The sequence below is a fragment of the Oncorhynchus masou genome, chromosome 10 (genome assembly GCF_036934945.1).
Source record: "Oncorhynchus masou masou isolate Uvic2021 chromosome 10, UVic_Omas_1.1, whole genome shotgun sequence".
Lineage (NCBI taxonomy): Eukaryota > Metazoa > Chordata > Actinopteri > Salmoniformes > Salmonidae > Oncorhynchus > Oncorhynchus masou.
The window spans coordinates 18,744,072-18,769,182 of NC_088221.1; the positions used below are offsets into that span (position 1 = coordinate 18,744,072).

Here is a 25,111-nt window from a genome sequence, read left to right on the forward strand (position 1 = left end):
TTTTTATTTGCAAGTTTTCCTCAATACTAGTACTCCTTCTTTCAATCAACTTTTTTTCACGATAAGAAACATGTCATCAATATAGACCTTGTTTACTGTAAAATGGAAGGGAGCAAAATCCCGTTTCCAGTTTCCAACAGACGTTGAAAGGTATGTAATAAATAATAAAGGTGCATTTGGAGTAATTATCGCACGGTGAGGCACACGTCCTTGACTGTGTAATCAGTAGTGCTGTATCCATGACTACCCATCGAATCAATCACCAAAGCAATGTTCACTGATAGATAAAACATGCTAGATATCAGTAATGAAACGAATCTACAGCTGGTTTTAACACAACTAGCATGATGCAGCATGGCTTGCTAACATTAGTTTACCAATGTGCCCAGGCATATAACATCGAAGGCCATCCCATTTGTGACACTGGGTCATTGCAAAGTAATTTATCGAGTTGTGGAACACCATAAAGTACCTCTTAAATTATGGTAGATGTCTGTAAAACATTGTATAGACAAATACTTATGTTCTGTTTCCCTATGATCAGATTAAGTCAGAATAGCACAAAATATAGTCTACTATAACTATATGCATCTTAAGAGAATAGACTAAACTCAAAAGGTTGTACATTTATTAAATGCCTGTTAACATGGTAAAACATATAGAACATATCACAACCATGAGAGTCGAGCATTTGATCACATTGTGCATGCATCCCCTCAAAAGGATAATGGTACAAAAAAGACATACATCATGTGTAGCATTAGAGCAGAGCGGTCAACACATCTATCTGGTTTAAGAGGGCAGCAACTGAAAATGTTTCATAGGATAAAGTGTGGGTTTTATTGTAATGTTTCACAGGACGGGATAAAGTGTGGGTCTTTAATGTAATGTTTCATAGGACAGGATAAAGTGTGGATCTTTATTCTATAATATGTTCTCTGTTATTTGGGGTGTTGCTAATCAGGCAATGGTTATTGAGGTGGTGTCTCAGAGAGGAGAGTCAGTTTTGATTGAAGAGGAGTGTGACGTAGGAATGAGTCCATATACACTACTAACTATAGCAGGACACGATCAGTAAGACTGTAAGGTCCTCATTTGGGTACTTGTCACAGGAGTAGCAAGAAAGACTGCCTTTCTGCTGACTTCTGGAGTCTGTCACACTCCTCTTGCACATACAGAGAGAAAAAACATGGCTGCTGTTTAAATGTAGAGTACTATTAAAAACAATCAGGGTGAATAACAGGGATAGAGGACATAACCATAAACTATTATCTACAAACTACAATGTTGTACCACGGATGTTATAGAAACCACTACACTACTAAATTAACTATAAAACAGGAGACCTGAGGCATAGACCAACATCCAGCTGAATTCAATAAAATGTGAGATTAAACCAAACACACTTTTGTAATTACCCAGGAGGAAGATGTGGCTGAGAAACGTCAGGCGTAGGGACATCAGTCTGCAGGAGTCCTTTGAGGACCTGAAGAAAGGGGATTATGCTGTGTGCGAGGAGCACTTCGAAGAGTGTTTCATTGTGATTATTGACCATCTTTGTCAATAAAAATACATTTCAGTCATATGATACTTTTCCAGAAGACACTGTCCTCCGAGGCAGTACCTACCAGATTAAATTGCATGGATCCACCCCCTCAATCTGCAACAGATGCACGGCGTAGTAGAAAAATAAGTAAGCCAACCAAAGTTCATAGCAATTAAAGGTGCAACCACAGTGATTAATTGCACACACATTTAAACAAAAATATCACAAAGTTAATCTCATACAGATGTTACGTTAATAAGAGAATGCAGCTCCTGGAAAAGAAGCTATCAAAATCACATAAAAAAACATTGCAGCCTCTGGGCAAAAACTGGCATTGTGTAAGGACTAAGAGTCCTCTTACTTAGATCTAGTGCCTTTGATTGCATCATGAAAGGCCAGGTTGAGCATGCCTACCCCCTCATAGAAAAAATGATAAAGAAATGCACCATGTATAGAATGCGACCACAGTTTAGAAAAATAAATGGTTTAGTTAACGAACCAAAAACCATAGCACAGCGAAAACTGAAGTGTTTCACCGGATAGTACTTTTCTTTTGGTGCCTGGAAGAGAACAAAAACATACAGAGAAAAGGGGAGTCATCTATTCCCTTTATCCCAGGGATCATCAACTAGACTCAGCTGCGAGCCAATTGTTTCTTGAGGGGATGGTTGGGAGGCCAGAATGTAATTACAAATACTTTGTAGACTGCAAATTGACTGGGAGAAGCCAGTATAAATGTTTTTGAATAAAATAATAATTCAAACCTTGTCTACATTTGTATATGATCAGGTGTCTATTATGCATGAAAATACATGAATATATTCTTAAATAAAAATAAATTTGAGCTGATTTTCTGGTGGTTTTCCAGTCTTTTATGTACAACAACAGCAAATATATATTTTAAACTGTCTCAGAAAACTTTGGGGGCCAAATAAAACCATAGTGTATATATATTGAGTGTATATAGTGTATATATTGACCTAGCTATTATTTCTCTCTTCTTGCCCATGAGAAATTATAAAATGTATTAAGAGAATATGGCTACTAATACTGGAAAAGCCAAATCAATGTCCAAGTATACAGATTTGCCGATATTCTTGCAGAAAAATGTAATGTGAATGTAAATGTCTCCTTCATGATTTGCCCAAATGTACCTGGGTGACTTCACACTACATGTCTTGTAGTTTGCTCATACTTCAAGTTATCCATCTGAAACTTTGCACATATACTGCTGCCTTCTTGTGGACACCAGAGTTGTTTTGTTGTATTTTCTTCTACCAGATCTATTGTGTTATATTCCCCTACATTCAATTCACATTTCCACAAGCTTCAATGTGTTTCCTTTCAAATCGTACCAAGAATATGCATATCCTTGCTTCAGGGCCTGAGCTACAGGCAGATAGATTTGGGTATGTCACTTTAGGCGAAAATTGGGAAAAAGGCGGCTATCCATAAGAAGTTTTAATAACCTCACTCAATTATATTTGACCAATAGTCTCTAGTATTGATTCGCAAAATGACAACTGTTAACTAGTCGCCATCTAGTTTTTTGCATGTGCGGAGCAGAGCTAATTTAACGTTATTGATTTAGCTGACGTTAACTGTTCGCTAACTTAACAATACTGTTCATCAGCATGTTTTAATAGAAAATAGCGAGCCAAACCATTAACGCCCACTACAAAACGTTTTAATATTTAATTTGTATAACCTTGACCTATATATTTGTAACTTACTTTTCAATATTGGTGTCGTATTTACAGTCTCGACAACAAATAGTTACTTAAAGTTAGCTACATCAACTCAAGTGTTGAAGTCTCTCTTCTCCAAATCTCCAGTCCCAATGTCTGCATCTCATTTTGAACTACAACGTAAAAAATAGTGAAAATAAAGAAAAACCCTGGAATGAGTAGGTGTGTCCAAACATTTTGCTGTATATATTCATATTTTACTTTTGCTTGAAATATTGGTCAGAATTGTTTAAATTTAATTCATGGTCGCACCAAATGACTTTTTTCTAGTAGATCAATTTAACAATCATATAAAAAATATTTTGAAAGTGTATAGGTAACACAAGGGAATATAAGAAGTATTTCAAATTAAATTAATTTCCCTTTTCAAATGTTTTTGCTTTGTCATTATGGAGTATTGTGTATAGATTGATGAGGGGGGAAAACAATATAATCAATTTTAAAATAAGGCTGTAACGTAAGAAAATGTGGAAAAGTCAAGGGGTCTGAGTACTTTCCGAATGCACTGTACGTCACTGACCCATACCTATTTGTTCAGCACTTTTGAAATGTACAGCGACAGAATTCAGAACATAGGCCATTCTTACAGTAGATTCTCCCTGTACACCAAGTCAGAAGCATAATATAAATCAAGGGGGCAAATAAGCAGACAATGATAACAATATTCAATGATGACATTTCTCTAAAACTGGCTATAGGCTACATGTGCACCACCAAGTCAGAACAGTAGGCTAAGTTATGAGGGGGAAAGGGACCAAATTATTAGAGTGAGGCACATGGGCTACTAACAGCTTACTACACAGCATAAGTATTACTTTCTTATCTACATTATACATATATCCCTGGCATATCACATCATTTATGCAGCAGCATACAATACATTTTTGGACTCACCTTGTTGTTCTGTGTTCACTTGAAGAGGAAGGTGGTTCAGCGGTTCTTCTTGGGCAAATTTTGTCATCAAAGTCTGTCATTCTCTGGATTGATGGTGCTTTCAAGACAACTGGGAACTCGGAAAAAAACTAAGTTGAATCATGACATCAGTCATCTTCAGGTCGGAGCTCTAGAAAGAGGCCCGAGTTCCCGACTTGAAATTCTGTCAGAAGTCATGCTGGATCGACAGCATGGCCCATATATTCAACCTTTTCTGGTCCATCATGTTGAATGTTTATTATTTTAAGCTTGGAAAACAGACCCTTATACCCAGACTTGGATCACACACCCACTCCACTGAATAGCAGGCTAGTGATTGCTTTGCAACGCTTGCGGTTAGCCACTGATTCATTCCAAAACACTTGTTGAATTTGCAATTTCTAACTTGTTGTTTAATGTTTATGTCCAATGGCCGATGAGCACCGATATGTTTTATCTATAATTCCTGTGCATAATTGAAAATTATTTGCCAGTCGATTGTCGACTGAATTCATGATGATGACGGCTAGCTTTCAAGCTAAGATTTTGAAAGTATGATGTTGACATGATCAGTCCACTCAAAGCTACGGTAGATATAACATGATTTGACATCATTTTATTGGTTGTCAATGACCTTGAGCCTTCTTGGATGCCTTCTTCTTCTAATGTAACTCAATGGCAGCACACAAGGGGCTTGAATTTTCAAGCTCTACCTGTAAATTGTTCGGTGACGTAGTGTCCCCATGAGTGACAAATCACTGAGCCAATCATGGCACAACTAGAGAACATTACCAACCTCTACACTCCGTATTTTCCGCTGGCTGCCCCACCACCACAGAAAGCACTGAGCTCGGCTGAAACACCTGTATTTTGGAGCTGTCTTATTCAAGAAAGCAAAATAGTTTGTATGCGGCTTTATTTTCTCAAATATAAATATATATTTTACATTGTTTGCAAACTGATATGTGACACGTATTAATGCCAAAATAACATGCAACACAGGCAACCAAAAAGGTTATTTAAAAAAAAAGAAAAAAGTGGTGCGCTAAACATGAATGATGATTCGCCACTTCATGTGAATACTGTTAGTGGACAATTTTTTACACATTTGTACCATGTTTCTTAGCTTACGATTCGATATTTTTTCATCAGACATAATTCTTTTGGAACTGCGGCATTGATGTTCTGCTTGCCCAAAGTCACACCCTCAAGTTTGGCCTGTCTTCTAAAGGGACACTTCCTCTACTCTCTCAACCATCTCTTGCACAACGGACCTGAGGCTGATTTTACGCAATAGTAGTACAGATAGCGTGACTTTTGGTGGACTGCAACAGAGCAGGTAAATGTTGAACTGGAACGCAAAACTGCTCTGAGGTTACTGGTCGGGCCAGTGACTGGCGATATCCAGCGGGCCATCTTGTCGGAGTCGGACCTTTGTCACATTGTATTGCATTACACCCTCTAAGCTTAATCCACCAGATTCCTTGGCCAGAATTTGTTTCATCTTTTGTTAGTAATATTATTTAAAAAATGAAATGTAACAAAAATCAAAATATTTTGAGATCTGGTTGCGGACCCCCTGCCGTACCTCCACGGACCCCAGGTTCCCACTTTGAGCACCCCTGCAGTAGAGCACAATGTTGAAGTATATCAGATAGAAGTATATCGTTTAGAACCTATGTGCAACTCTATGTAAAGTGAGTAGTAATGTCAGCTCTTATACTAGATATTTTATATGACTTTGTGTAACTTTTTTTCTCTCGATTTAATCACCAATGAGGTGCCCGTATTATAAACACTGCATTATGAAATCTGCATTGAAATGATCATTGAGTGATTGAAATTGAAAGGGACAGAATGATGGGAAAAAAAGTGAAAAAGGCCACCCCTTACTCAACCTGAAGTTCTTTACTCAACATCCTTGGTACACTATCATAAGCTCTGTAGCTTGCCTAAACCTTATGTGGATCTGTCTACTTCCCATGTGTCATGGCATTGGGTGATGTAGCCTACAGTATGACATTGCACTGCTGTTCAAGGGCCACTCACCTTTCCTGAAGCAAAACAGTTATTCTGGTGTAGTAGGCGTTGATCTCAAACTGTTCGTTGAGGTATACACAATAGCAACTCAGTCTAGTGTGAGAGTAACAGACAGGAAAAGGCTTCAGTTTCAGAGAAAAAAAGTGCTGAGACGCTGAGACAGACACTCTTCTGCTTGCTGATAGTGTTTTCTGCTGCTTTTCTGAACTGTCAAGAGGACAGGAATAGCCAGGTAAGGATTTTACTTTATTAGTTATTGAACTGGGTCAGATTAATTTCATTTCAACCTGAATTTCATTCCAATTAAATAATATTTTTCACCTGTGGTTATGCCAAATGTATGTAAGTTGCACATATAACACAACAAAGTATATTGTAGAGCATATGGACAATTAAAATTAAATAAGCTTGCTAATAAGGGGGATTGTTAATGGGACAATTGATGGCTACAACCATTAAACTAGTAGTAGTAGTTAAATTATTTAAAAAACTGTGGTGCACATTAATGATATAAATGTATTGTTCTATTTAACCACATTGCATTAATTCAGGCAATTTATCACGTTATGGATGTCCAAAATCGGCCAGCTCTAGTTCATTGTACAATTAGTCGTTCTAAAAAGACACGCAACACTAACTACATAGCTAGACACAAAATGTAATGCACAGGGATGTTTGGTTGGGTTTACAATATACTGCAAATGTATAATAGATCAGAATGATATTAGAATCAATGTTGCACAACTGATATACCTAAGAGATTTGAGTTGACTGAGACATCCCCATATAAAAAAAATGTTTTTTTTTCTTTTCATGCAGCCCATGGAAATGCCAGAAATGGATGTTGACCTTTCTCTCTTCGTTGAATTCCTCAACTTCACTTATCCTCCCATAGACGAGCTCATGGGGGTCCCTTGTAACATCTCTATCTTGGGCTTGAGCAGTGTTGGTCTAATGATCACCTACATCGCTGTGTTCATCTTCAGTGTGCTGGGTAACAGTGTAGTCATCTACGTGGTGTGCTGCATGGCTAGGGGCCGGACCACCACAGACGTCTATCTGATGCACCTGGCAATGGCTGACCTCCTCTTCTCCTCGACCCTCCCCTTCTGGGCCGTCTATGTCTACTCCCACTGGATTTTCGGTACCTTCCTCTGCAAGTTCCTGTCTGGCCTCCAGGATGCTGCCTTTTATTGTGGGGTTTTCCTGTTAGCGTGTATTAGTGTGGACCGCTACCTGGCTATCGTGAAGGCCACACGGGCACTGGCCCAGCGGCGCCACCTGGTGGGGTTGGTGTGCGGAGCCGTGTGGCTGGGGGCGGGGCTACTCTCATTGCCCGTGGCACTCCAACGGGAGGCTATCCAACCCGAGGATCTTGAAGGCCAGATCATCTGCTTTGAGAACCTGACTGCGGCGAGCAGCGATCGGTGGCGGGTGGGTGTGCGGGTGATTCGCCACGTGCTGGGCTTCTTCCTGCCACTGTCGGTCATGGTCGTCTGCTACAGCTGCACTGCAGCGACGCTGTTCCGTGGCGTGCGCAACGGCGGCCAGAAGCACAAGGCCATGCGCGTCATCCTGGCCGTGGTGCTGGCGTTCGTGGCAAGTTGGCTGCCGCGCAACATCAGCGTGCTGGTAGACACGCTGATGCGGAGCGGCTCGCTGGGCGAGGAGACCTGTGAGTTCCAGAACAAGGTGAGCGTGGCGCTGTATGTGACTGAGGTGATGGCGTTCACGCACTGCGCCGTCAACCCCGTGCTGTATGCCTTCATCGGGCAGAAGTTCCGGAACCAGCTCTTGGTGGTGCTCCACAAGCATGGGCTGATCAGCAAGAGGTTTATGATGGCGTACCGCAGTGGCTCAGTCAACAGCACGGCCAGTCAAAGGTCTAGGAACACCTCTGTTACCCTGTAAGGTTTCAGTAATCAGGGGGTGGTGTGGAAGGGGGGAGTTTCACTGGTTCCTCACACCGTATGGTCAGGGGTGCGGGCATGGCGAGAAACTTGTTCTTCATGTTCTAGGGGTGTGTGTGTGTGTGTGTGTGTGTGTGTGTGTGTGTGTGTGTGTGTGTGTGTGTGTGTGTGTGTGTGTGTGTGTGTGTGTGTGTGGTCTGGGGTAGAGGTTGGGGGCATGGATGATTCTATTGTATAGGTCCAATCCAATGTTTTTCATGTGATGCTTCAATGCTTGCTAAGTATAAACAACATACATGTCAAGGCCTAATGTGTATTAAATCTTCATATTGCAACGTTTTCTTTGTCAAAGCCTGAAATAACTATTTGAGAAGAGCCGGAACATTGTGATATTTGTCAAGTGATGACCTGATAATGAAAGTCTTATCTACCAAAACAGAGGGAAATAGTTACGTGAGCGAAATTACTCAATCTGTATTGCAAAAGCACACCAACATGACTCTAACTGTGTTCCCTTGAAATGTTGCCATATTTTCGCTCTGTTTACTTGCATCCTCATTCCTCAATGACCACTGCATCTCTCACTTACTGCCTCAATTGCATAATTGGATCAATCTGCTGTATAGGTCTATGGGTCGTTCCACGAACAGAGTGCAGTTTATGTCCCTCAGACATTGTGTTTACATTTAGATAAAGCACTCAATTTAAGAGTTGGATCACATACATCTCTAACTAAACCATGTTGAAATTTCCAATACTACCCTTACAGAAAAAACATGCACTTCACATGTGAACGCATGTGATATCGTGATGATCACATGATTAAATGTGAAGTTAATGTGATAACAAGCATAAAACTGCACGTGATAGCATGATCTCATGTGAACTGTAACATCTCTGGGGTAGATGGATGATTCTATTGTATAGGTCCAATCCAGTTTTTTTTCTTCTAATTTGTCCTTCATTTAACTAGGCAAGTCAGTTAATTAAGAACAAACTCTTATTTTCAATGACGGCCTAGGAACAGAGGGTTAACTGCCTTGTTCAGGGGCAGAACAACAGATTTTTACCTTGTCGGAGCTGTGAGGGGAACGGCACCGCAGTACCTCCAGGCTCTGATCAGGCCCTACACCCAAACAAGGGCACTGCGTTCATCCACCTCTGGCCTGCTCGCCTCCCTACCACTGAGGAAGTACAGTTCCCGCTCAGCCCAGTCAAAACTGTTCGCTGCTCTGGCCCCCCAATGGTGGAACAAATTCCCTCCCGACGCCAGGACAGCGGAGTCAATCACCACCTTCCGGAGACACCTGAAACCCCACCTCTTCAAGGAATACCTAGGATAGGATAAAGTAATCCTTCTCACCCCCCCCCCCTCTTAAATGATTTAGATGCACTATTGTAAAGTGGCTGTTCCACTGGATGTCAGAAGGTGAATTCACCAATTTGTAAGTCGCTCTGGATAAGAGCGTCTGCTAAATGACTTAAATGTAAATGTAATGTAATGTTGTCAGCTCAGGGATTTGATCTTGCAACCTTTCATTTACTAATCCAACGCTCTAACCACTAGGCTACCCTACCGCATTGTTGCATCAATGCTTGCTAAGTATAAGCAACATACATGTCAAGGCCTAATGTGTATTAAATCGTCATCTTCCAACCTTTATTTGTCAACGTCGTTCTGCCCCAGGTAGTTAACCCACTGTTCCTAGGACGTCATTGAAAATAAGAATTTGTTCTTAACTGACTTGCCTAGTTAAATAAAGGTAAAAAAAAAAAAAAAAAAAACAGATGTATAATGTATTTGTGTTCCCCTTAGAACAATAGAGAAAATGCTATTGTACTCATAAATAGGATGCACACATTTAAAAACATATTTTTAAAACTTATATTAGGATCCACCAGCTCAAATAAGGGTGTTCTGAACTTTGTCAACTTCTAAAAAACAAGTTGAGATGAGCAGGAAAATTGTGATCTTTGTCAAGTGATGATCTGATAATGAATGTCTTATCTATCAAAACAGAAGTGGTTATGTGAGCAAAATAACTCAATTTATGACCGTGATCTGTATTGCAAAAGCATGCCAGCATGACTCTGTGCTCCATTGAAATGTTGCCATATTTTCTCCCTGTTTACTTGCATCCTCATTCCTCACTTCCTCACTTTCTCACTTCTTGCCTCAATTCCACAATTCGATCAATCTGCTGTCAAGGCCTATGGGTCGTTCCACGAACAGAGTGCTGTTTATGTCGCTCAGACATGAATTATGTGTGTACATTTTTATGAAACACTCAGTTTAACAGTTGGATCACATACACTCACTCAACTCCTGAAACTGACCCCATTCTGCTTTCCCAAATATCAATCTCCTCAATCCATTTCCTACTGAATCTTGCACACTCATTCCTACAGTACACATGGTAGTATAGTGATCACTACCCCATGTAGATTCTTCCAAAACCTCCCAACTACATCTGTCTGCCCTTGAACTTGAGATCATTGTAAAATCCAGAGCAGATTCATTCATTTCCAGTTACTGGGCCGATCCTGGTTCCCCGGCCATCATTAAGATTCACAAGCCCTTTTTCATCAAGTAGTTCCTCCAACACTTGTCCATTTACATCAGTCTGTAACCCTCCCCAGAGCGTACTATGAGCATTAAAATCCCCCACAACACATTACACATCTCCTATTTTGACCTTCTACTGTACATTCCCAAGGGCCATCAACTCTAGTGTCTTACACAGGTTGTAAAACTTCACTATTACCATATTCCCCACTCCCAACCACATCTCTACCACTACATACTCGTGCTCAACACCGTCTCCCACACTCCTATATATGACATCCCCTGCTTTATAAAGGTAGCACACCCTCCCCCTGCCACACTATCGCTATGGACTGCAACATAACTTTGTGTATCCACAGCTAGAGTTGGTTTAAGCCATGTCTACTGGAGACATATTCCATTAGGTTTGTCTGGTAACTCCTCAAGAAACTGTTTGAACGCTTTCCCATTAGCCATCAAACATCTCGCATTCACATTGAAGGATTAACAGCATTATGAAAATGAATCAATACATTATTCCTGCCAGGACTGATTCTCAATCTTATTGAGGTCATCCTGTAAATGTTCCCATGTTAGTCCTGTGATCCCAAGACACTTCATTGCCTGCTCCACTATGATCTGTGTCTTCTTACTATTAGATTTTCTTTTTCTGAGCAATTGATTGCTGCTGTCACAAATGTAACAACCTTCCTCGTGTCTACTACCAGTCTTGTGTTCTCCCCCATTCTGTTCCCTACATCACGCCCCCGACCGGCATCCCCGTCTGCCCCGGAGTACCTGCTCTTCTAGGTGCCCCGGGTGTTTCTGCGTGAGTTACATTAGCTGCGTCTGCATTTGAGATTTTACGCTCACTCCTCACTTGCTGCACTTCCACCTGTCTTTTCATCACTGCACAACACCCATATGCCACACTATGGGCACCCCCACAGCTACAGCATTTTAACTGGACCCTGTCTCCACAATATGTATGTTTTCCACCACACTTCGCAAATGTCCTTTTGCCTTTTCAGACCTTTGACAGTTAAGGCAATGCAATGGTTTCGGAACATAAGCTTGCACATAGTAACTCCTTTACCCAAGCTGAACTTTTTCTGGCTATACGAGATCCTCAAAGTTTAGTAGCACTGACAGGCTATCCACCTTCTTCCTATCTCGTGTCATCTGGAGACACTTTGCCCCTTCAAGTAGTCTTTTATTTATTTCATGTTATCAATTTCTGGAACTCCTGTAATAACTCCCTTCAGCCACTGCCATCCAGTTTGATCTGGCTACTATCAACCATATGTTTAATACCTGCTTGAGTTTGAGTGCTTTCTCATACTGTTAAGTATTGACACACACACCATCACCAAACTTCCATCATGAAGAATTTTAGCAGACACAACCTCCTACTTTACTGTCCAAATCCCGAGTCAATGCGATCTCATTCACCGCCGTGACTCCACCCTCATCCTTAAATTTCTTAAAATTCTTGCTATTTCGACCTCATTCACCCTTACAGGCTCACAACTGGAACACAAGCATTTCATTACATCCGCAATAACATCTGCTAAATATGTGTACGTGACCAATAGAATTTGATTTGATCTGCAGGACCGTGTATCCACTGACTCTTCAACAACATATACAGGTAGGTATCCTAGTGGTTAGAGCGTTGGGCCAGTAACCGGAAGGTTGCTGGATTGAATCCCCGAGCTAACAAGGTAAAAATCTGTCGTTCTGCCCCTGAGCAAGGCAGTTAACCCACTGTTCCCCGTGGATGTCGATGAAGGCAGCCCCCCGCACCTCTCTGATTCAAAGGGGTTGGGTTAAATGTGGAAGACACATTACTGTTGAATAGATTAATTTATACAACTGACTAGGGATCCCCCTTTCCCTACAGTATACTCAGTCTGCACACACTTGCCACTTGTCCAACATTGCAATGGTCTGTTCACAAAAACTCACTGCATATCTCATATACCCCAAATTTACATGTGTATGGAGAAACTGTTCATCAAATTGCAATAACACAGCCTTCCTCCTTCCATCCATCATACAGTTCAAGCAACATGCCTCCTCTACTCCTGGTATGCAGTGTTTAATTAAGACGTTGATGTCACGGCCGTCGAAAGAAGTGGACCAAAGTGCAGAGGGGTGAGCGTACATTTTCCTTTAATTTAAAATGTCGCCAACAAACGAAGAAACACCCGTGAAGCTTACCGGGCTATAGTGCCACTAACAAAAGTCAACTACCCACAGTGAAAGGAGGGAAAAAGGGCTACCTAAGTATGATTCCCAATCAGAGACAACGATGGGCGGCTGTCCCTGATTGAGAACCATACCTGGCCAGAACATAGAAATAAAGAAACATAGAAAACAAAACATAGAATGCCCACCCCACATCACACCCTGACCTAACCAAATAGATAAATAAAGCGGCTCTCTAAGGTCAGGGCGTGACAGTTGAGTCTCAATTTCCACCGAGACACCAGAGAAGACACATTTTATCTGTGTCCTGCTCAGAAAGTTAAAGATTTCCACTTCATACTCCCATAATTTTCAGAGCCACAATGCACATTTCTTTTGTTCTTCTGATACACAATAAATCAATACCATACCGCTTCTGGTAACTCTGGCTGATTCCACCTTTCCCATTGCGTCCTCCACCATCTGCGCGACAGCAATTGGGTCTCCCAAAAATATACAGAGCAAAAATATAAATGCAACATGTAAAGTGTTAATCCCATGTTTCATGCTCTGAAATAAAAGATCCCAGAAATGTTTTGATATGCACAAAAAACGTGTTTCTCTCAAATTTGGGAACAAATTTGTTTTCATCCCTGTTAGTGAGCATTTCTCCATTGCCAAGATAATCCATCCACCTGACAGGTGTGGCATATCAAGAAGCTGATTAAACAGCGTTATCATTACACAGGTACATACTGTATCACAGGTGCACTTCTCTCAATATGAGCAAGACAATGGTGCTGATCGTGGACTATAGGAAAATGAGGGCCGAAAAAGCAGGGCTTTCTGACATACAGTATATACTAGGCGGTATCAGAGAAGGCCCAAATAATTGTCAAAGACTCCAGTCACCCAAGTCATAGACTGTTCTCTCTGCTACCACATGGAAAGTGTTACCGGAGCGCCAAGTCTATGAGCTTCTACCCCCAGGCCATAATACTGCTGAACAACTAATCAAATGGCCACCCGGACTATCTTGTTTTTACACGGCTGCCACTCGCTGTTTATTATCTATGCATAGTCACTTTACAAATGACCTGGGCCAGGGCACTCACCTGGGCTGCGGCGGTGTTGGAGCAACAGTACACCATCTGCCTTAGTTTAGAGAAGTTAGTTGTGGAAGTTCGGAAGATGTTTGATTCTCCGTTGTCTGGGTGAGAGGCTGCTCGTAAGCTGCTCCAGCTACTCCAAGACTTCTGTAGTGTAGCAGACTACGCAATGGATTTTCGCACGTTGGCGGCTGAGAGTGCCTGGAACCCGGAAGCATTGTTTGACATGTTTCTTCACAGATTATCGGAGGTGGTCAAAGATGAGCTTACAGCCCGGGAGCTGCCCATGGACCTCGACTCCCTCATAGCCTTGACCATCCGGATCGACGGGTGGCTTCGAGAACGTAGGAAGGAGAGGAAGCCCTGTCTGAGCCCTGTCGCCCTCATTTGCGATCGATTCCCACCTCGTCTCCGAAGAATCCCGGTGACCCCTGAAGTCTACATGCCCGAGTTCTCTCGGGAATCACAGAGGGCTGCCGACTCGCCTCCTTTCGGAGTCCTTGCACCTGGGCAGGGCTAGATTGACTCCGGGTGAGTGCTTACGCCGACTCCACACCCAGAGCTGCCTATATTGTGGAGCTACGGGACATTTCGTATCTACCTCCCCGTTCTAAAACCAGGCTCATCAAGAAGGGGCGAGTACACTGGGGCCGATGACAGTTTTTTGGACGCTATGCTGGCATCCAAGCTGTGCATCCCCACTCAGCCCCTCTCCATTCCCTTGAATGTTAGAGCAATGGACGGGCTCTCTATAGTGAGCGCCAGCCAACGAGAGCGTAGAGGTCGCGGTGGTGGGTAGTATATGGGGATTTGGTGATAAAACAGATGGCACTGTGATAGATTATAGCCATTAATTTTGCTGAGTAGAGTGTTGGGGGCTATTTTGTAAATGACATCACCGAAGTCAACGATCGGTAGGATAGTCAGTTTTATGAGGGTATGTTTGGCGGCATGAGTGAAGGAAGCTTTGTTGCGAAGTAGGAAGCCGGTTCTAGATTTAATTTTGGATTGGAGATGCTTAATGTGAGTCTGGAAGGAGAGTTTACAGTCTAACCAGACTAGGTATTTGTAGTTGTCCACATATTCTTGGTCAGAACCGTCCAGAGTAGTGATGCTAGTCGGGCGCGAGGGTGCGGGCAGCAATCAGTTGAAGAGCATACACTTAGTTTTACTAGAATTTAAAGCAGTTGGAGGCCACGGAAGGAGTGTTGTATGGCGTTAAAGCTCATTTGGAGGTTTTCCAAAGAATGGCCAGATGTATAAAGAATGGTGTCATCTGTGTAGAAGTGGAACAGAGAATCAGCAGCAGCAAGAGCGACATCATTGATATATATATATATATATACATACATACAGTGGGGCAAAAAAGTATTTAGTCAGCCACCAATTGTGCAAGTTCTCCCACTTAAAAAGATGAGAGAGGCCTGTAATTTTCATCATAGGTACACACTATGACAGACAAAATGAAAAAAAAAATCCAGAGTATCACATTGTAGGACTTTTAATGCATTTAATTGCAAATTATGGTGGAAAATAAGTATTTGGTTAATAACAAAAGTTTATAACATCAAAGTAAAAACTCCCTGTCTTAGGTCAGTTAGGATCACCATGTTATTTTAAGAATGTGAAATGTCAGAATGATAGTAGAGCAAATGATTTATTTCTGCTTTTATTTCTTTCATCACATTCCCAGTGGGTCAGAAGTTTACATACACTCAATTAGTATTTTGTAGAATTGCCTTTAAATTGTTTAACTTGGGTCAAACGTTTTGGGTAGCCTTCCACCAGCTTCCCACAATAAATGAATTATGGCCCATTCCTCCTGACAGAGCTGGTGTAACTGAGTCAGGTTTGTAGGCCTCCTTGCTCGTAAACGCTTTTTCAGTTCTGCCCACAGATTTTCTCTAGAATTGAGGTCAGGACTTTGTGAAGGCCACTCCAATACCCTGACTTTGTTGTCCTTCAGCCATTTTGCCACAACTTTGGAAGTATGCGTGGGGTCATTGTCTATTTGGAAGACCCATTTGCAATCAAGCTTTAATTTCCCGACTGATGTCTTGAGATGTTGCTTTAATATATCCACATAATTTTCCTACCTAATGATGCTATCTATTTTGTGAAGTGCACCAGTCCCTCCTGCAGCAAAGCACCCCCACAACATGATGCTGCCACAACCGTGCTTCAAGGTTGGGATGGTGTTCTTCAGCTTGCAAGCCTCCCCCTTTTTCCTCCAAACATAACAATAGTCATTACAGCCAAACAGTTCTATTTTTGTTGCATCAGACCAGAGGACATTTCTCCAAAAAGTACGGTCTTTGTCCCCATGTGCAGTTGCAAACCGTAGTCTGGCTTTTTTTATGGCGGTTTTGGAGCAGTGGCTTCTACCTTGCTGAGCGACCTTTCAGGTTATGTCGCTATAGGACTCGTTTTACTGTGGATATAGATACTTTTGTACCTGTTTCCTCGAGCATCTTCACAAGGTCCTTTGCTGTTGTTCTTGGATTGATTTTCACTTTTTGCACCAATGTACGTTCATCTCCAGGATACAGAATGCCTCTCGTTCTGAGGGGTATGAAAATATGCACATAATATGCACATTTCCTGACTCATGATGCCATCTATTTTGTGAAGTGCACCAGTCCCTCCTGCAGCAAAGCACCCCCACAACATGATGCTGCCACCCCAGTGCTTCACGGTTGGGATTGTGTTCTTCGGCTTGCAAGCCTCCGCCTTTTTCACCCAAACATAACGATGGTCATTATGGCCAAACAGTTCTATTTTTGTTTCATCAGACCAGAGGACATTTCTCCAAAAAGTACGATCTTTGTCCCCATCTGCAATTACAAACCGTAGTCTGGATTTTAATCTCTAGGAGACAGAACGCGTCTCCTTCATGAGCGGTATGAGGGCTGCGTGGTCCCATGGTGTTTATACTTGGGTACTATTGTTTGTACAGACGAACGTGGTACCTTCAGGCATTTGGAATTTGCTCCCAAGGATGAACCAGACCTGTGGAGGTCTACAATTGTTACAATTGAGGTCTTGGATGATTTCTTTTGATTTTCCCATGATGTCAAGTAAAGAGGCACTGAGTTTGAAGGTAGGCCTTGAAATACACCCACAGGTACACCTCCAATTTACTCAAATGATGTCAATTAGCCTATCAGAAACCTCTAAAGCCATAACATTGTTTTTTGTTATTGTAACGGTTTTCTTCTGGGGAAAGAGAGGCGGACCAAAATGCAGCATGGTTAGTTTTGTCCATCTTTAATAAAGATGAAAATACAACAATCTACAAAACAAGCAACGTGGAAAAAAAACCCCAGTCCTATCTGGTGCCACAAACACAAAGACAGGAACAATCACCCACAAAACCCAACACAAAACACGCTACCTACAATGACTAACACCTGCTTCTGATTGAGAACCATATCAGGCCAAAACATAGAAATAGACAAAACAGACACACAACATAGAATGCCCACCCAGCTCATGTCCTGACCAACACTAAAACAAGGAAAACACACACGAACAATGGTCAGAACGTGACAGTTATTTTCCAATCTGTTTAAAGGCACAATCAACTTAGTATATGTAAACTTCTGACCCACTGGAATTGTGATACAGCGAATTCTAAGTTAAATAATCTGTCGCATGACTTTCAACCTTCGTCTCTCCCGAGCCCGTACGGGAGTTGTAGAGATGAGACAAGATAGTAGCTACTACAACAATTGGATAGAAAAAGGGGTAAAATTTAAAAATATATATAAAAAAAAATATTTAAAAAAAATAATCTGTCTGTAAACAGTTGTTGGAAAAATGACTTGTGTCATGCATAAAGTAGATGTCCTAACCGACTTGCCAAACTATATTTTGTTAACAAGAAATTTGTGGAGTGGTTGTAAAACTAGTTTTAATGACTCCAACCTAAGTGCATGTAAACTTCGGACTTCAACGGTAGATATATTTTTTATGTATTTTAGGATCTCTTTAGATATAAAAATATATATTTTTAATGAAATGTTGAATTTGGCCTTACTACTGTTAGTCCATAGAAACATGGATAAATGGCTGTGCATGATGACGTAGTGCACATAAAAAACATTTTGTGGTTCAATTCCCTTGAAAACACAGTGCCTTCAGAAATGATTCATACTCCTTGACTTTATCCACATTTTGTTGTTACAGCCTGAATTCAAAATGGATTAAATATATTTTCTTTCTCACACATACCCCACACTGACAAAGTGAAAACATGTTTTAAAAAAAAGCTAATTTATTGAAAATGAAATACAGAAATATGATATTTACATAAGTACTCACACCCCTGAGTCAATACATGTAGAAGCACTTTTGGAAGCGATGACAGCTGTGAGTCTTTCTGGGTGAGTCTCTAAGAGCTTTCCACACTTGGATTGTGCAACATTTGCCCATTGTTCTTTTCAAAGTTCTTCAATCTCTGTCAAATTGGTTGTTGATCATTGCTAGACAGCCATTTTAAGGTCTTGCCATAGATTTTCAAGTAGATTTAAGAAACTGTAACTCAGCAACGTTCCCTGTCTTCTTGGTAAACAACTCCAGTCTAGATTTGGCCTTGTGTTTTATGTTATTGTCCATTTGAAAGGTGAATTCATCTTCCAGTGTCTGGTGAAAAGTAGACTGAACCAGGTTTTCCCCTAGGAATTTGCCTGTGCTTAGCTCCATCCGTCCACAAAAACTCCTTAGTCCATAAAAGCACTGTGTATCATAACTACACATTTTTGTCTGCAGGGCATGGCCTGTGAAATCTGGCCTTCATTAGCCATGGACTGTACTCCTATAATCTCCACCCGGCACAGCCAGAAGAGGACTGGCCACCCCTCAGGCCCAGGTTCCTCTCTAGGTTTCTTCCTAGGTTCCTGCCTTTCTCGGGAGGTTTTCCTAGCCAGTAATATCATCACATGTGAAATCATGTGATCTTCCACATGTCAAATCATATGGTTTTTCCGTAAGGGTAGTGTGTTTTCATTAAAATCAAATTGCTTTTTTTCTCTGAAAATCCCCATTTTGCCATTTCCCACATCATGTTTGTCCAACTTCTATAGGAAGACCTTAAACCACATGACCCCAACATTTCCCTGTCATTGTAAAGCCCCAGTTATTTTGTTGCATTGACAAAGATTATTATTTATTTCATGAGACGATTCAATTGAGGTCAACCCTGTTACGTGAACTGACTTTAATATGGCTAAACTACTCCTTTAAAATTATATTTGTAAAAGAAACATACAAAATCATAGTGTAGCAGGTGAGCTACCCCTTTTTCTCCCCAATCAGTAGTTACAGTCTTGTCTCATCACTGCAACTCCCGTACAGACTCAGGAGAGGCCAAGGTCAGAAAAACCTGGTGACCATATCAGCATGCATTTCACCCAGCCCACCACAGGAGTCACTAGTGCATGATGGGACAAGGACATCCCTGCGAGCCAAACCCTCCCCTCAACCGGACAACACTGGGACAATTGTGCGCCACCCCATCGGTATCTTGGTTGCTGCAACAGAGCCTGGCCTCGAACCCAGAATCCTTACGGGCACAGTGCCTTAGACCACTGCGCCACTTGAGAGACCCTGGTTGTACTCTTTTAGGCATTTTTCTGTTGTTTTGTGTTGGAAAACTGAGCGTGTAGAGCACAACACATCAACCCGGTTACCCATTGGTACATAGGCTAGAAATGTTTTAACAAGGTCAAACATTATTGTTATGCTTGCATTCAATTTCCCCAAACTGTTGCACACAACAAGCTTCCATTCTCCCTGTAAGATAAGATAGTGGCTCTGTCCATACATAACACATGATTGAAGACAGACAGAGGACTATACAGACAATAAATACAGGTAGAAAAGTGGAATTCATGAGTGATCAATGGTTAATCTGTACACTATACACACCAGAACACTCTATCAATGTTGTGCCCTGGTACCCTGTAAAGTCACCCCGAGGGGAGTAGCTCAAACTCCTGGTAGAGCGGATTAGTACCTGGTGGGCTTTTGTGAAGGCTCTTATATCATTAATGACCTCCAGAACTTTCTGCTTGACCCCTAGAACCTTATTAGCAGAGCTAACGATTTTTCTTACCATATTTCTATGAAAGATATTAGCATTTCCGTACCAGCAAATGGTATTTATACTCCTTCACTATCTTTATGTCTTGTCCTTAACAAAAATAGGTAGGGAAGATGTTACATGTTTCATAAAATCAATGTGTATCTCTTTGGTCTTTTTGTATTGAGCACTGAGAGTCGTCTCATCACGTCAACAAGTCTTCCAAGACTGGTCCATGCACCTCCTCATCATCCTGGAGGAAACTGACTAGTGCTGTGTCATTTGCAAACTTTGAAAATAAAAACTTTGCAAATGCAAACTTTACCAGGTGTCTACTAGGGCAGGAGCTTTTACAGTCATTAGTGTACAAGATGTACAACACAGCAGAGAAAGCATACAGCCTTGAGGAGATCCCACGCTCGTGGTGCGCTTGGCCGACATCCACTGTCCCACCTTGACCTTCTGTGTCATGTTGCTAAGGAAATCAAGGATCCACAGCATCAGGCTTCCTTCCAATGAGAAATAGTCTATTAGTCTCTGGGCCAAGGTGGAGGGCTGGATGGTATTAAAGGCTGAGGAGAAATCAAAAAATAAGACCTTAGCATGGCATTTACCTCCCTCTAGGTGTTTGTAGATAAGGTTAAGTAGCATGAGGATGGCATCATCAACCCCCCTACCAGCCATACAGGTGAACTGAAGGGGATCAAGATTCTGCTGGGTAGAGTGCAGGATGTGGTTTTTGACCTTTGATCTTCTCAAAGCAATTCCTAACCAGGGACGTTAAAGCTAGTGGCCTACAGATGGGTTTGTTGATTTGGGGATGGGTACTATAGTATAGCTCTTCCATAGCATAGGTACAAAGAGGGTTGAAAAATCAAAGAGAAAATAGCACCAGTTGCTCTGCACAATGTTTTAAAACTTGACCACAGATGTTGTCTTGGTCCATGGCTTTTGTAGGCATTCCATTGAATATTTTCACGACATCTGACTGATAAAAAACAAACCTATCTTCCATCTCCAGTGGAGCTTTGTCCTGACGGACGCCAAACAGAGGGTCCTCCGACTCCAACCTTGAAAAGAACACATTCAATTAATTTGCCATGTTAAGTCCCTCTCCACCTCCAAGGGGAATACTGGCTACCTCTTGGCCCTTGTGGGGGGGCACTTGCCATGTTTTTTAATTCCCTGCCAGGCAGCTCTAGAATTGCTTGGTGACGGAACTTTTTCAACCCTGAGTTCGTAAGCATCTTTGTCTATCTGGATCTGTCGTTTAACCTCTCTTGTAGGTCCTTCATTACCTGTGGATTACCCTCTGCATGACAAACATGTTCTTACATAGCACCACTTTCAATGTCTTAGACACCCATTTTGCTGGTCTTGGTGGGCACTACTAAATCCACATGAAGGTTCATATACTGTAGCTTGAAATTCATTTATATCAGCAGAGGTCTCCTGAAGAATGTCCCACATTGTACAGTCAAAACAACCCTGTAAAAGGGTGATGCTATCCTCGTTCCAAACCTGCACAGTGTTAACAACAGGTTTCTCTCTTTCAAGTAGTCTTTGGTAAGTTGGTAGTAGATACGCAACATTACGGTCCGAGCCTCTCAGCGTGGGCTTTATCGTGGCAGAGTATGCATTTGGTATATTTCCATAGCAAATGTCTTGTGATGTATTTTCTCTCCCGTGGGGGATTGGGGGATTTCACGTACTGATGGTACGTACATAAAGTATTGCGTAAGGAGCAACTGTTAAAGTCCCCGAGGATTTGTTTGGGAGCATCAGGAGAGAGAGAGAGTCTAGTTTTTGAGATAGATCAAGTATTTCATTCAAAGCTGTGTTTGCTTTAGGATGTTTATAAAGAACAGGGCAGGTAAAAGGATCGTAGGGACACAGACAGCAGTTCCACGTCTGGAGCGCAAAGGTGCTCTCTTACCATGATTGTTTTGCCCCACTGGTCCCTGATAAGTAAACAGACACCATCATTGTGATGTTTCCCAGTAGTAGCAGAGTCTCGATCCTGTCTGATCATAGTTAAAACAAGTCGTCTCCACTTCGCTGTTGGGCACTCGATCTTCCAGCCAGCTCTCAGTGATTGTCAGGATGCAGGAGTCCGAGTACTCGTGCAGGTAGAGCAGGTTAGCCATCAGCTCATCCGCAATCCTTGAGCCTTTGATTGGCAGAGTAGTCTGTAAGGGAAGTTTATTGCAGGAACTTCCTGCAATAATACTGGATTCCGCTGCCCACGGCGTTTCCATAGCGGAGTCCATTTGTGCTTTTAAATGTGCTTTAATGTATCAGGATTAGTACTTAGCTCCACAACTTAGTTTCCATGATTAAACACTGACGATCAAGTAGAGTTGATAAAACATCACATGAAAACAATAAAGACGGCAAACGCAAACACAAGCCGCAGGTCACCACCGTGTAGCACACCAACTTTGCCACAACCTGTCATCAGCATCGGGCTCCATCAGCATTCCTCAGACAGGAGGCCCATGTCAAACTATTCAATAACATTCATATTGCATTCTGCCTCTTGTCAGTCAGTTAAGTCTGTACTTGATTGAACTGGAGTTATTCATGAATATAAACAAAAACATGTTTTTGTAAAAGTGAGGAGGAAGGGTGAGGAGAGTGACCTACTCTGTTACACAAACACATCTTGTCATATCAACAGTTTCGGTTTCAGTGCTCAGATAAGAATCCTCTTAGCTTTTTCTGAGAACCAGAGATCATATTCAGCAAAGGCCTCTCCCTGTAGATACAATTGTAGACAGATATTAAACTGTTTTTAAAATAAACCAGGTTCACAGAGTTTAGGGTCTGTGAACAGAGTATGGTGTGTTGTGACAAATGTCAGATGAGAAGTTGTGCACCACAAGTTGGATTGGTTGCCAGTTCCTCCTCTTGAGACAGTTATCGTACCAGAAACAATAACTTCTTATCATTGTTTTGAATCTTTGGTCATGTTTTGGGGGTTTTGACTTATGTGAGATGCCCAGTCCAATACAGCAAGTTGGTCATGACACCACAGTTCAGTTCACTTATTCAGGTCTAGCATCTTGAGAACTGAATTAAAAAGACAAACCAATATTTATAATAAACATTTACAAACAACATAGACGACAACACCAGGTCACACAAACAGACAGAGCAATACATGTAGGCCTAACGGTAAAGGTTACAACTGTTAGTAAGTCAAACAGCATGTGGCTCTCTGCACAATACTTTTATTTGCACATTCTCCTTATCTGCCACAAGGTGGCGAGCTATATTCATCTGCACCAGTGTTTCCAAGTTACAGACAGTCTTGTGCCCCCTAGTCATGTAGCCAGAAAGTCACAACCTCCCATAGAGTAGATATGAGCCTAATATTATTGTGTCAACGTATATCATAGAATTATAAATACCATGTCAACCGTATTGAGCGTACCCATGAGGGTGCAGTCTAATTGGAATGGTCTGAGAGGCTTTGTCTATTCCAACTGTTCTATTTCTATGGTGTAGACATCCTGGAACCAGCCCTTTAATTAGCAAACATTTGCCTTGAAAAAAAACATAGGTGCTATGTCAGTCAAGACCATTGTATGCTTACACACAACTGCAGCTACAGTAAATCTGGATTACAACTATAAATTATGGAGGCAGTTGCATACCGACATGCCTCGCATTGACATAGTGGCGATGGTGGCATGGTGCCAGGCTGTGTTCTGCGTTGTGGTTTCGCTGTCACTCGCCGCCTGCCCCTAAGCCGTGCTGTGAGGCTGTTGGCATGTTGACATGTTGGCATGGCGTTAGTGAGGGCAGATTCCTCTGGCGCCTTCCAACCCCAGTAATAATCCCTACTCACTACTCCACGCCAGAGTCTGGTATGCCAGACAGGTGCTCAGTAACCAGGGTGAGTAGAGCATTTGCCAGCTAATTGCATTTTCTTATCTTGTTTGCTATGTGATTATCTGTACTGTATGTATTCTTATGGTCTTATGGTTTTTTCTGACCTCCTTTTTATTTTAATTAAAAAAAAATGGTTCTGTTCACAGCTCACAGAGAAATTCCTATTTTAGCGGGAGAAAGAGAGAGCTGCATTGGGGACTTGAACCGTGGCTTCTAATGTGCAGAAGCAGATGTGAGTCTGTTGTTGTCTCCCAAACATAAAAGAAAATCTATCCATATCCTAACGAGGCAGTGTTTCTTTCTTTCTGGCCTGACGAGCATAAAAAAAATTGTCGGGGGAGGTTCTCTTCTGCACTGTTCAACCAATCCAGTAAATGTGGAGGAGGAGTTAAGATGGCGGGTCGACTTGTTAACGTCTCAAAGCGGAAGTCGTGTCGAAGCCTACCTTTTAATTTCCCCTTAAAACCAGATGTTACCGGTTTTCACGACCCGCTGAGGGTGATCAATCCATGACTGTTAACAGGTAGGGGGATGGACACTTTGAAGAAAGGCACTTAGAGCCAACATCAACAACATCTTAATGACATTAGCTGTTCAACAGTCTGATGGCCTGGTGGTAGTAGTTGTCTCTGAGCCTGTTGGTCTGAGACCCAATGATCCGATACCACTTGCCAGAGGGTAACAGAGTGAACAGTCCGTGGCTCGGGTGACTGGAATCCTTGATGATCTTTCGGCCTTCCTCATACACTTCCTGGAGTAGATGTCCTTTTAAGGGAAAGGACCCAGTGATGTATTGGTCCGCACCACCCTCTGTAGAGTCTTCCGGTTAATGGCAGTGCAATTGCCGCACCAGTCTGTGATACAGCCGGTCAAGATGTTCTCAATCTTGCAGCTGTAGAATTATTTGAGGACTCGAGAGCCCATGTCAAATTTCTTCGGTCACCTGAGTTAGAAGAGGCGCTATTGCGCCTTCTTCACCACCGAGGTGTGATTGGAGCATATCAGGTCATCTGTGATGTGCGTGCCGAGGAAATGAAAGCTTTTGACCCTCTCCACTGCAATGACAATAGGGGCGTACTCCCCTACAGGAGGGTGCTGAGCATGCACCCCTGACGGTCAGCATGGCAGAGGT

The 25,111-nt window shown here is 42.0% G+C and overlaps 1 protein-coding gene across 1 annotated transcript; it reads left to right on the forward strand.

Annotated features, from left to right (window-relative positions):
* Nucleotides 1-6,215: 6,215 nt before the first annotated feature.
* Nucleotides 6,216-8,495, forward strand: LOC135546940 (C-X-C chemokine receptor type 1-like). The gene is made up of 2 exons (XM_064975495.1): nt 6,216-6,478; nt 7,066-8,495. Exon 2 carries the CDS (start codon nt 7,069-7,071, stop codon nt 8,155-8,157), a length of 1,089 nt encoding a protein of 362 aa, XP_064831567.1. The 5' UTR covers nt 6,216-6,478; nt 7,066-7,068; the 3' UTR covers nt 8,158-8,495.
* Nucleotides 8,496-25,111: the final 16,616 nt, after the last annotated feature.